The sequence below is a fragment of the Typopeltis vanoorti genome, chromosome 7 (assembly GCF_054136105.1).
Source record: "Typopeltis vanoorti isolate ZY-2024b chromosome 7, IOZ_Tvanoo_1.0, whole genome shotgun sequence".
NCBI lineage: Eukaryota > Metazoa > Arthropoda > Arachnida > Uropygi > Thelyphonidae > Typopeltis > Typopeltis vanoorti.
The window spans coordinates 86,470,018-86,484,388 of NC_143555.1; the positions used below are offsets into that span (position 1 = coordinate 86,470,018).

General features: G+C 34.0%; 1 protein-coding gene across 1 annotated transcript in view; it reads right to left on the reverse strand.

The window, feature by feature from the left end:
* Positions 1–11,008: 11,008 nt before the first annotated feature.
* The window catches only part of LOC150104837 (uncharacterized), a 122,293-nt gene continuing 118,930 nt past the window's right edge, over positions 11,009–14,371 (reverse strand). Inside the window, exon 2 of the mRNA XM_090396007.1 lies at positions 11,009–13,680. Within this exon, the coding sequence (XP_090252133.1) occupies positions 11,667–13,646 (1,980 nt within the window). The 5' untranslated portion in view covers positions 13,647–13,680 and the 3' untranslated portion in view covers positions 11,009–11,666. The remainder of the gene's footprint in view (positions 13,681–14,371) is intronic.

Consider the following 14,371-nt stretch of genomic DNA (forward strand, 5'->3'; position numbering starts at 1 on the left):
GAACAGTTATGAAGTCAAAAAAGAGACATCTAATTGACTATTTAATTTTGTTGTTGTGTTCAACTTTTATACACCATTACCCCTGATGATGTAAGTCTTATGACCAACGAAACTTGTTTTTTTTTTTACTCTTTTATTTTTTATTGTTTAATAAACATGTGGTCTCAATACCGAAAACTATCTACAAAACTGCTTATCCACAGAAACCTTCGCTTAAATATATAACATTGTTGATGCAAAGAAAATTTACTCAAACAGTTGTAAATTAGTTCTGCCTTATTTTTCTCGCATAAGACTAAAGTGTTAATCTTCTAAAGAGTTCCAAAAATGCAAGCCTATCAAATTCCGTATGTAACAGTTCAATAGCTCAATCTAAATTTCAAACACTGCTAGTTTTACTGTTAAATTATTCCCAATTTAACAGTAAAACTCCTTATAAGGACTGGCTTAAAGGGGCGAAGCAAGAATGCTTTTCATCTTCCCCGTTATCTGTAGAGGACAGTGTAGGGATAAGGTGTTATTGAGCTATTAAAGCTCTGATCATGGCAAGAGGGTAATAGCAATAATCGAGCCTCAGTTAGAACTTCATTGGCTACAGCTTTACCATCCATTACCCTCCAAGGGTATTAATCACCGCATCTCACGGTCGACTTTATTTCAAAAGAGCATATTTCATTAAGTGAGGAAGTGTAAGGTGTATTTGCTTAATTTAAAAATTCTTATTTGTTTTAAAAGAATTTCCAAAAAATAAATACTGTTTCTTTTTTCTTTAATATAGTTCTAAGATAAAATATATAAACTAAATTATAATAAAATAAAAATTGAAGATGCCAATCCATTAAACTAAGTTTAAGCGATTTATTTGTTTGCTTTGTTAACGCAAAATACAAGATAATTATCAGAATTATATTTTGTTTTCTAGCTGATTAGATTCTTGAGCAGTACGTCCATTGATTTAATGCAAAGTAGTTTGTAATTTTTTGTTTACCTGAAGGAAAAATCATGCTTTGAGTGCAAATAAACTTTTAAGCAAAAACACATCTAGACTCACAGAACGATGGAGCCATTGCATGACACATTTGCGTGCAGACATTTTAAAGGCTAGGCTACAATGTTATTGTTGGATGTATTGCAAAGTGAAAAATGCGTGCTAGGTTTAGTAATAAAGCAAGTCTAATTAGAAGGCGGAATTTCCCATAGAACGAACAATTTGCAGTCTGGTCGAACCACACGAAGTTTTGAATCGATTAGATCCTAAACTTTGTAGCAATCTGTGAATTATTCATGAAAACTATTGATCTTGAAAAGCATGAATATACAAATGATGAATTGGTAAATATGGCTTAGATACATTTTCTTCTCAGTCATCATTCATACATATATAAATCCTAATGGAAACGTATTGTGAACATAGAAACCACATAGAAACATGTGTAGCATGTGTAGATTACCAGAAGGTCTCTGACAAAATTTTAAGGAACATTTTAAGGAACAAACTGTAAATCGCACTCAAGAAGTTAAGCCATCCAAATCGGCTATTCGCAGCATTAACTAACATCTATTGAAACAACTAAATAGTTGTAAAAATCAATAAAAAAGTTACAGAATGGAAATCAATAAACAGGTGAGTCTATCAAGGATACTCAATAGATGAAATAGCAAAGAAATGGAAGAAAATTATAAAACCAGCATTTAAATTAGATCGTGGAATTATACTTGATATCCTTTTTGTTTGAAGATGACCAACTAATTATGGCAAGAAGTGAAGATGAACTCCAGCGATCAATGTACTCTTTAAACATAATTGCTGAAGAATTTGGAATTTGGATATCAAAATTTTAAATTTCCCAACGGTAACAGGAATGATCAATAGTATTTTCAAACCTAACCTACTTGAAAAGCACACAATAATAAGAGTTTATGAAGTTCTTTGCTTTACAGGAGTGAATTATGAACCATGGAAACTTCAGAAAAAAAACTGGAGAATTTAATTCCTATGCTCTGAAATGAATAAAAGAAGCATAGGATTAGGTAGAGAACTAAAATATACTCGGTATTAGACAAAATATACTACTGTCGGAAGAAGTGGATTGAATATATTACAAGAACTGACAGTTCAAGACTACCCCAAAAGATACTTTGATACTGTCCATTTGAAGGACATAAAAATCGGGGATGACCAAGGGAAAGATGGAATGAGAATGGACAGGCTACTGGGCCTAACTTCCTGAAAGTGACTGATTAATCTTATTACGGGGCCAAAATTCATCTTGCTATAACTTGGGTTGTTGAATCTCATTATTGGTCCTCCACTTCAATCGACACAGAGGTTTTTTTTAACAATACACAGCACTCCAAATTTGAAGCGTTATTATTATTATTATTATTGACACCAGTTAGTTATTATTATTAAATAATAACTAACTGGTGTCATTCTCAGATAAGCTTACAAATAAGTTTCGAGGTTGAAAGCTGAGAAATCATCTCGCCCAAGATTTAAAAAAAAAAAAAAAATCCAAATCCATATATCACATTTCAGTGCTGTAGTTACAGCACTTAAATATACTAAAAAAATCTAAAATGTAAATATATGTATAACTCATTGTTAAATGAATAAATGCTGTATTATTATTAATAATACATTATACAGGAGAGAAAAAAAAAGAAAAGAAAAAAAACCTGTACGAATTTCATTGTTAAAAAAAACAACAGAATAAACCTGTTGTAAATATGTAATCACAATATTAATCATAATTTTAATTAAAAAAAAAAGGATTGAATATTTTTAAAAGAAAATATGTAATCAGGTATGTATCATATGTAATCAAATTCATATAATGCATGTATCATATGTAAACGAATATATATAATGTATGTATCATAAAAAATGATCATTATAATAATATGTAACAAAATTTACACTAGTCATGTAATTTGTTTGAAAGATAATAAATTTAATTAAGGGGATACAAATCCCTTGTTGTTCAACTGCAAATAAGCAAAACTCTAAGATCGAGAACTACGAATCTATGAGTTTCATATACTCGGCGAATCCAAGTGTAAATGACCACTTGGTGGTACAACACCAAGGCAACTCGCGTACTACCAAGTGGTCATTTACACTTGGATTCGCCGATAGTTTTTCGGTATATATGAAACTCATAGATTCGTAGTTCTCGATCTTAGAGTTTTGCTTACTGGCAGTTGAACAACAAGGGATTTGTATCCTCTTAATTATTTTTAAGGATGCCAGAAAAATAGCTGTTTGGCTTTCAATTTATGAGATAATAAAATTTTTTTTTTCCACTCCAGGGAGTGAAAAAAAAAAACAGTGTTAATTATTTTTTTTTTTATCATTATTATTTTGGCTCCCTGGCACGAAAGCTTTTTGTAGGGCGGAGCCAACTTATAGTACATTCGTACAGTGAGTGGGATGTGTGTGTGTATATATATATATATATTTATATTTTATTGATTTTATAATTTTTGTATTTTTATTTATTTTTCATAGAGTCCAGAAACCCTGCTAAGGAAAACCAATTCATTAAATTAAAAAAAGCTACTCATTATGATCAAATTTAAAATATTTTTTCTTAAGTTGCTTAAGGTCCTCTGGGAAATTTAGTCCATTTGGACTACATGAAGAGTGAGGAGTTGTACGTGGGTTGCTTCCTCCAAGCTGAATCTCTAAACACTGATTTCGGCAATAAATTCCTCGTCTGTTTTACCTACTTGATGTAAAAGTAATTATATTTTATTAAGAGAGAGATCATATGTAACAAAGTTAGCCAAGTAGTGAGCAAGCAAGAGGTTTGTCATCCCAAAAAATGGCTGTCCTAATTGTTTTTTTTCTTGAGAATGTAAATTTACTCTGAAATTGGAGCAGGGCCCTAATAGGATCAAGAAAACAATAAGAATAAGCATTGAAAATAATCTCGTTAAAGTGGCAGCGGTCCATTCTTTTACATGTGTGTTATTTTTTTTTTTATGAGATTAACCATCGGCAAAGAACAACGTTAGGAAACTAAGCAGATGTACTTGACGGTCTCCCATTTTCAAATGATTACTGAATCGCTTTTCTTTTTTTTTTTTTTTTTTTTTTTACTTAAGCTTTTTGTTTAATCTAGGATGCATATTTTTTATAGAGAAACTTTATATAGAGAAAAACTGCTAGTGGGGGTGATGGGCGGTAGATGGCGTTGGTGTAGTTTTGGTTCGTTAGTTGGTGGATTGAGTGGCGGAGATAGTTGTAGAGTTGGTGCCCCTCCCTCGATGAGTTTTTGGACTCCCTGGAGGTGTCACGTAATAATAATAATAATAATATGTAGACGAATTACTTTTTTTTTTAAATTTTGTTTTTACACTTGTTTGTAAATTATGAAATATAAAGATATGAAAATAACAATTTTAATAAAGCTAGTAGAGAAACAAGAATGGTTTATATTTTCTTGACATACTATCTTATTTATACGTTTCTTCTCTCTTGCTTTTTTTTTAATTTTAATTTTAAACAGTTAGCAATATTATACATAAACAGAGTGGAAATTCCCTCTCTCCTATCTGGTGACTCTCCATTTAAGCTGATTTTTTTTTTCCAAACTAACTTTTTTTGCGAATTTCATGCTGAAATTTTTGAGATGAAAAAATAAATAAATAAAATAATTAATATTATTTTATTTATTTATTTATTTTAGTGTAAATATATTTGAAATGGTTTAATCAACTGAAATCGATAAAATTACAAAATAAAAACAAATGACACTTAAATAAATTACTATAAATTCAAAATTCAAGTTAATTTTCCAGGATTCCCCATACTGCTGCATAATATTGTTCTCTGTAAAGTAATTACTATTGTTAACCATAAATTTCGTATGGTTATGAAAAAAAAAAGTATTAATAGAAGGAAAAAGCATCCTTACGAAACTTGAGCCCTAGTATAAAGAAAACCACAGAAATAGTAAAGCATAATGTTAAATTATTAGTACGTTTCATTTTCAAGACAGTGAACACCACACACCTGCTATTGCCACTACTCAGAACACGAATCTTTGTGTTAATTATGAAGTTTTTTATTCCCATAATCCACAACGAAATTATATTTTTTATAAACTATTTCCACTAGATGGCACCACAATACAATGATTCATTTCCTATATATGATTGTAAACAATCGATCAGTCACTGCGCAAGTTATGTTTAACGCTAAGATAAAATTTTGTGTCAACTACAATAATAAACTGAATTCAGTTTTTTTTTTTTTAATTTAAAAACAATAAAAAGACTAAAGAATTCTTAAAGAATTCTAAGAAATAAATGAAAGAATTTCTTTCATTTATTTCTCGAATACTATGAAATTCTCCCTAATTCAATATACTGTATATTGAAATGTAATTGAAAAAAAATTGATAAAGAAATTGCTCTTACTCGGGTTTATTTAAAATCCAATCTTCATATTGCCGGATGATTAGTGTATCCGCTCTCCAGCGGGTTCGAATCCCGCCATTGGCATGGTAAACATTTTAATTTAGGTGAATCTATTATAAGAGCAATCAAAAAGAATGAAGTCGCAATAAGAAAATCTGTCATTTCTGGCACAAAACTAAGTGCCAAATTATCATCGTACTCAAGAGATGCGTTATTAGAAAAAACGGAACGAGCGCTCGTAATTTGGATTCAAGAATTAACTCAAAGAAGAATTCCTATAAGTAGTTATTTAATTAAACAAAAAAGCTCTTCGGTTTTATGAACAGATGAAGCAATTGGAGCCGTCTACTTCCGCTTCCCAGGCTGATAAAGAATTTTCGGCTAGCAAAGGATGGTTAACCGGGTTTTTAAAAAGGAATGCATTTCATAACGTGAAGATTACAGGTGAGGTTGAAGCAACAGATGAAGAAGCAGCCAAAATTTTTCAATAGAAGTTAGCCAAAATTATTGAAGATGGTGGATATCGATCAAGTGTTTAACGCTGACGAAACAGGATTGTTTTAGAAGAAATTGCCTAGTCGAACTTGCATCGCAAAGTCTGAGAAAAAAGCAAGTGGGTTTAAAGCAAGCAAAGATCGAGTAACGTTGTTACTTTTGTAGCAATGTATCAGGGGATCGAATGTTGAAACCCATCCTAGTAAATCGATCTCTAAGACCACGTGCTCTTAAAGGCAAAGATCTAAAACAGCTACCGGTACATTGGATGGCTAATACAAAGACCTGGGTAATAACTGCTGAATTTACTGAATTGCTTTGTACCAGAAGTGGAAACATATGAAGCAAAACGCTCTCGATTCTAAAGTTTTATCAATTGTTGACAATGCACCAAGTCATCCGCATTCAGAACATCCAAATGTGCAAGTAGTGTTTTTTCCACCCAATATAACAAGCATTATTCAGCCATTAGATCAAGGCATAATTGCTACTTTTAAAAAATATTACGTTAAGCACCCTTTTCGATTTATATTGGATAAACTAAAAAATGAATCATTAACAGTAACTGACGTTTGGAAATAATTTTCTATTTTGGATTGACTGCGTAAACCATGTTGCATCTGCTATCGCTAAAATAAGACCGCAAACTTCAAATGTCTGCTGGAAAGCAGCTTCGCCTGGATGCGTTGCAAACAGTGCAGCGATGCAAACATCTACATTATCAGCTGAAATCATTACTTTGGCACAGGAAATTGGTGGAGAAGACTTTGATACATTTAGCCAGAATGATGTAGACGAATTACTTGTGGATAATGCCTTAAGTGATGATGATATTATTGGATATCGATTAACTTTAGATATCGTCTAAGATCCAGAAAACGATGGTAAAGCAGAAGAAAAACCTGTTCCCCTCACTGAAAATATAATTCGAGAAGGTCTTCAACTGTGCAATAAATTGGAAACTCATTTACTTGTTAATGACACAAATTCTGAACGAGCCTTTAAATTCCAACCTGAGCTGAAGAACTGTATGTCTGGATATCGCGAGCTGTAATAAAAATTAGTAAAATCATCAGCGCAAAGTTTAATGACTGATTACATAATCAGAAGAAAAAAAATCAGCACAGAACGAGGGTGAAGCTAATTCTGTTTGTGAAAAACCATTGCCTTTACCATACAGATCTGATGGCTGACTATCTCTTCTGGTGATGAAAGGATTTTGCACCAGTTTGCAAACGTGCAGAATATTGTCTAATAGCGATGAAAATTATGATGACAAAATGTAAAAAAAAAAATCGTTACTTTATAAAACTAGACTATTGAATGACACAAATGTACAATGGCTATATGAACAAAGAATTAACCAATATCTAGATAAAATAAAACAAAATGAAGAAATAGAAATAGAATGGCTTAATATAAAAACGATACTCAATGCAGCAGCAAATGAAAGCTTAGGAAAGACCAAAAAATTCAATAAAAGAAAAAAAACTGAAGATCTGGGATGATACAATCAAAGAAATAATCAAAAAGAAAAAAGAAGCCTATCACAAATGGTTAAGCAGTAAAAGATTAGAAAATGAAATAGAATATAAAAGAATAAGAGCCATAGCTAAAAGAGAAGTCAGAAAAAGACAGAGAATCATGGAATAAATTTGTTTCTAATTTAGAACATGATTTATATAAAATAAAACCCAATGTATATAAGATTTTGAAACGCCTAAATGCAGATACCAAAGAAAACATAAAATTAAACACTGAATTAAAATTAGAAGAATTTCTAAATTTCTACACAGAACTGTGGACAGACAAATATTTTAAAAAAGACAACTGGCAAACAATTAACGAAAATGAAAAGGAAATAACTGAAGAAGAATTAGAAATCAGCCTGAAAGAAACAAGAAACGGAAAATCACCTGGAGAAGATAAGCTAGGTTCAGAACTATATAAATACGCAGGTACAAAATTCAAAGAAGACTCTGATTATTTTTAAATAAAATTTACTCAACTGGAATCCCCCTAATAGAATGGAAAAAAGCAATTGTGATTCCTATCTTTAAGAAAGGTAATAGAGATGACCCTAAAAACTATAGAGGTATCAGTATACTAAATTTCTGTTACAAAATATATAGTAGAATCTTAAATAACAAACTAATGAAATATTCAGAAAACTTCATTCTAGAAGTACAGAATGGATTTAGAAAAGGACGATCATGTATAGATCCAGCCTTTTGCCTAAAATTAATAATAGAGAAAAGGAAAGAATATAATTTAGAAACACATATTGCATTTATTGACTTTGAAAAAGCATTTGACAAAGTTAAAAGAAACATATTATTTAACATACTAAAAGAAAGACAAATATCAAATAATATCCTAAAAGCTGTCACAAGTATATATGAAAATAATCAAATACAAATAAGATTAAATCACGAGCTATCATATACGAGAGAGATAAACCAAGGGGTCCGACAGGGATGTCCCCTCTCAGCAACTCTTTTTAATATCTACTTAAATGAAATAATAATAAAATGGAGTAAAAATTTACATCAAGGAATTAAACTTTCCCCTACAGTTAACTTAAACACTCTTCTCTTTGCTGACGACCAAATAATAATTATAAATTCTGAAGATAACTTACAGAAAGCTATTTTAAATCTAAATGATATATCCAAAGATTATGGTATGATAATATCAACAGAAAGATCAAAAACTATGGCCTTTAAAGGCCAAGATCCAGCAAGAACAAAAATAGTAATAGATAACAAGATCTTAGAACAGGTGAATTCATTTAACTACCTAGGATGTATGATCACATATGAAAATGAAAAAGATATAAACGTAAAAATTGCAAAATATTTAAAAATAACAGGAGTAATTAAAATATTTAAACCAAACCTAGTTCCAAAACAAATCAGGCTAAAAGTATACAATACATTAGCCCTACCGGTCTTAATGTATGGAAGCGAAATCTGGACACTAAAACAAAAGGACAAACAAAGATTAACAACAGCGGAAATAAAGTTTACGAGAAAAACTGCAAATTATACCCTAGTTGATCACAAAAGAAACGAAGATATTATGAAAGAATTAAACCAAGAACCAGTAATAGAAAAAATTAAAAAATATAAACATAAATGGATGGAACACGTTCAAAGAATGAAAACAGAAAGATTACCAAAACAAGCCTTAAAGTACAAGCCACTAGGAAAAAGAAAACCAGGACGTCCTCTTAAACATGATTCAACGATGACTTCTAAGGCCGGAACAGGCCATGCTAGGCCTAAATCCTTGATACGTATGATGGTGATGATGATGACTTTTCCATAAAATTAAATGAATAAAGCTTTAAAACAAACTTAGGCATTCTTATTTTCCTGAATTTTCATAAACTTTTCTAATGCTATTTTAGATTTATTTGAATTCATTGCTTCGGTTTTATGTGGTTTTAGAAAAGTATCTAACGTATCCCTAATTTTTCAACGTAAGTTAGGCCTTTTTTGTGCGATTTTTTATTTGCCTAACGTATCTTCTGCGGAACGTATCTACCGTATAAAAGGAAACCCGAGTGTATTTAGAAATGTATGTACATTTAGTCATACAAACACAACATTTATTTTATAAATGATATTCTCTTTCGATTTAGCTACTTGAATACAAATTATACCCTACGGTTCTTCTTTATGAACTGGTCAATAACATCGTCATAAAAAGTTGGTTGGAACTTAATTTTCCCAAGCTACACGCACAATTGTAAAGGCTGGCTGAAGCTCACTGGCTAGAACTACGTTGCCTGCGTATGGCCTGTGTTTAAGGCTACAGAGTGAGACGACGTGAAATGGCTATGCTCCCGCATGAAACCACAGTGCTGCTGCGAGGACCTGGAAGCTCCTACAACCCAAGGTAGCTTTGACTACCTTGACACAACGCAAAGCTCAATTATAGCCGCGCAAGCTTAAGACGTCTTCTGTCTACAAAAATAAAAGCCTAAATGGAATGCTTATAAATATGCATGCATTTATTAACAAATAAATATTAATTCTTTCTCAATTAATGAACTTGTGCAGCAAGCATGGAGAATTCGCCACTGATTGTCTGTAAATATACTAGTGGTGGTCGGCGGTAGATGATGATGGTAATTACGGTTGGTTGTAGAGTATGTACCCTCCCTCGATGAGTCTTCGGACTCCCTAGAAGTGTTATATAATAATAATAATAATAATAATAATAATAATAATAATAATAATAATAATAATAATAATAATAATAATAATAATAAAAGAAGAAAGAAAAAACATAAACATCAGACTAAGACAAAACCGATGCAAAAACCACATCAAATTGGAAAGATATTAGGTAAGCTACCCAAGGAAAGCAAAATTTGGATATAAACATCTCACTGTTTCCCTTAGTGAAATGAGAACAATTATAAATGTTTGGCATTCGCCTTCATTTCAAGGTTGTGTCAGTGAGAAGTAATTCATTGTAATATGTGTGTTGTGCGCTCGCTCGCTCGAACATTTGTTTTTAAATTCAAACGTCGATTGAAGTCTGTGATTTGATAACCCCGTATATCTTCAAAATAAATGCTGTTATCATAGAAAAAAAAACACGATCAGGATTTTTAAACATGTGCTGTTGTACAACCTAATCCTTTCCTATGATCTACGCTTAATCCATGCTTGCTCGGCTGTTCTTCTTCTATTAGTGCGAGCTAAAACTCATAACTCAATAATAAAAAAAAAAAGAAATTAAAACTTGCTTCCATAATTCTAATAACCATTTCCTCAAAATTTGACAGTGCAAAACAGAGTATGGTGTACAATACATCGCATATAAAGTAAAACGTATCAGTATCATTATATATAATAAAATACTATGATTCCATAATAGGTGTTTTAAAATAGATTAAAAAATTATAAGAATAACTAAAAAAATAAAATAAAACCTTATCTTTAAACATAACTAATTTTACTTATAAGAGTTTTATATGTATATAAATAAAAAAATTAAATATCTAAATATTATCTAAAAATAAAGGAAATGTTCCTAAAACTGACAAAGAACAACACAACATTGGTTGTAACGTTCGCTAACGAATTAAAACGTTTATTTTCTTTTTGGCACAAATGAATAGCATTTGACATGTAAATACACTGAATTTACTTATATACAAAGTGGGATATCCAATTTGGCCAGAAATGGTGCCTTTTTTTTTCCATGGTTGTTTTACAGTAAGTTCATCAATACGATGAAAAAATGGCAGAGAGTTTTTTTTCTTTTTTGTTTGTGTGTTTAGTGCACGTGAAATAAATACAATTGCTGTGCAAAACACAAATTTCTCAGATGACTAACTGTACTGTACACAAAATGGTAACATCGATCATGAAAAACAAACATATAAATGCAGTGTGGAAGATTTGTTGGTAGACCCGCATGAAAATATTAGGACATTATAAAAAAAGACTGCACGACTAGATATCTTTTTATGTATTAAAAGTTGTCACAAGATTCGATTTATTTTTCTTGCCTTTAAATAAACAAGTAGTCTTTTTTTTAAATCATTTTTATATATTGACACACTTCATCAAACGCAGAACTTATTTCTCTGTACTTGTTTCGCTTTTATGCAGTTTCAGTGCAAACCTCAGCTGACTAGGGTTAAGCAAACGTGTTACTGCGCAGAATCAGGAATGTCTCTTTCTCTCACCACTTGTTGCTTTCCAATGAATCCTTTCAATAGATTACGTGTCGGAAACGTTCAGAGTTGAGCGAACAACTTGCCTACAGTAGCAGAACTTACGAAGGCGTGAATTGCTGATGCACGCCGACTGATTACCGTAGAAATTGATTCGGCTGATGTCGTCCATGACACGAAAGGTACGATCGTCATCTTCGTACCTGATAGTTCCTTCGAACATCGCTCCACTCGGAGAAGCGCTGATTGTCAGCAGGTAATCGACGGGGGCGTCCACTTTGTCGCCGAACAACACGTGCCTGTTGATGACATCATTGACGTGTCTGACGAAACGAAGCACCTCTTCGTTAGGTCGACCTACCCGCGCGTCCAGGATCTTCTCCACGCGAAGGGTCACGCATTTGTCGTCGTATTCTTTCAGCCACTCGTTGATGGTGTCGATGAGGGCTTCGGCGGCGCTAATGACCATGGCATCGTCTACGGACACAGACGTATGGGTCTGGCAGGCACACCAGTGAGGTAAAATGGACGCGTCGGAACAAGTCCGTCGGGTCGGAACCTCGGTGAATAGACTCGTCCCCCGACCGCTGATTGAAAAGGGATCTCCCGAGAGATTCAAGAGGTGCATCAAAGTGGCGTGGATGTCAAAGGGCGTGGTCAGCCGACGTTCATTTTTCTTCAGGTTGCTGGCGAAAGTGGGATGGAGGGTAAGGAACCAAGAGGGGAAGTGAAGAAATATGAAGGGCATTCGCTCCTCGATCTTGCCGATGTAAGTCTGACGGATTGGGCCGAATCGGATTCCGTGATCGCTCATAAACACCAAAACACTCCGGTTCAGTACTCCCGATTGGTGAAGATCCCTTAGGAGCAGATACGTAGGTTCGTCTGCATGACCCGCTGCGTTCAGTTTATCGTGGGTGAGTCTGGCAACGAAAGTAAAAGCGAAGAAAGGTCGTTCGTGCATGGTGTAGACGAAATTACGCAGATAGTCGAACATGACCTCAATCTCCATCTTGGACTGGAAGCAGTACGCTTTGCTTTGGGCCTTCATCTGGGATTGTTCCACTGCCAGAGAGAAAGGACGGATGTAATAATCGGTGGGGGGTTGTTTGAAGCCCTTCTTGAGGTAATTGAAGGTGGCAATGTTGGGAGCATCTTCGGCCAGCATGGTTCGATATCCTCGCTGGGAATATTTCTTCCAAATAAGGTCAATGTCGTCAAAGAACATGTGATAACGAACACTTTCGTTCCAGTAATATTCCACGAACTGCCCGGTAAGCAACGGTACGAGATTCGGAAAGGTGTTGTCTCCTACTTTATTGTACCCATGCAACTCAAATACGGGAAGCGTTTCTGTGAGGAACAGGTGAGTCTTGTGAAAGTGGCGGATGAAGTTCAACTTGGAAATCGAGTCGATCCCCAACACGATCACGTTCAGCTTTTCGTGGACCGGTGGCGTCTGCTTGGAAGTGACGTTTTCGTATCGTTTTTCCACTTCGGGCTTGATGGGCACCAGAGGGAGGAATTCCAAAAAAGGTGGCCAGATCCCTACCAAGCACGTGACCTGAATGAAATCTTCGTTCAAAGGAACGTCGAACACCAGCGGAGTTGTGGGTCCTAACTTGAACTTACTGTCGGTTGGCTTGTCCTCCGTGCCGGGGTCACGAAGGATAGCTTTATAGGTACACGTCACGTTATTCCTGGACAGGCCGTAGTAGAAGTGAAGTATGGTCTCGTCGATGCTAACGACTGCATTCGGTTTGATGTTGAAAAACGACGGGCGACCGGGACACTTGTACGATCCCGCCGAGGCTTCAATGAACGGTCTGACGGACGCGTCATATGGGTCCCACGTCGGTATACGGCAACCCGGGGTGTCCACGAGGAAGCCGTGCTTGTCGACCAGCCATTTCACCTGGGACGGCCTCACGAATCCGATCTGGTCGGTCGAGTAAGATACGAAGATCACTATGGCACACACTGCGAACGACGCTAGAATGACGAATGTGCGTCGCATGGACCCCATGTTCCTGAGGCTTCTTCATACACCACATCAGGCACTACACCAAAAAAGAAAAAAAAATGAGTAATAGTGAAGAAACTTAACAAATTTTATAAATACTTCTCATCTAATTACACTTGGATTTAGGAAAGATAATTTTTATTTAGTTATTATTACTGTGATGTGATTAGAATATTTTTCGTTATGATGCTTCGAAGGAATTCGAATACCCAACAAAGGAATTCTGACAAACCTCTTCTGATAATTATATAATTCATATAAATTTTATCTTAAAGTTTAATAATACAAATATTTTTATTAAGTTTCTTAAAAGTAAAACATATATTTTAGTTGCTTCAATAAACACCATTATAAATTTAATATAACAATATTTTAATAAGTGCAGCATTACGTAACTATGGTGGGAGATTGGAGATGGTAGTGAAATTGAATCCACCGTGAGATGCGGTGATTAATATTGGCTAATTGCTGTTACCCTCCTGCCATGATCAGAGCTTTAATAGCTCAATAACACATTATCCCTACACTGTCCTCTACAGATAACGGGGAAGATGAAAAGCATTCTTGCTTCGCCCCTTTAAGCCAGTCCTTATAAGGACTATGGCGAGAGAGGGGTGAAGTTAATCGACCGTGAGATGCGGTGATTAAAAGGTGATAGAGGTTGGAAGGAATCCACCGTGAGATGTGGTGATTAATACCCTTGGAGGGTAATGGATGGCAATGCTGTA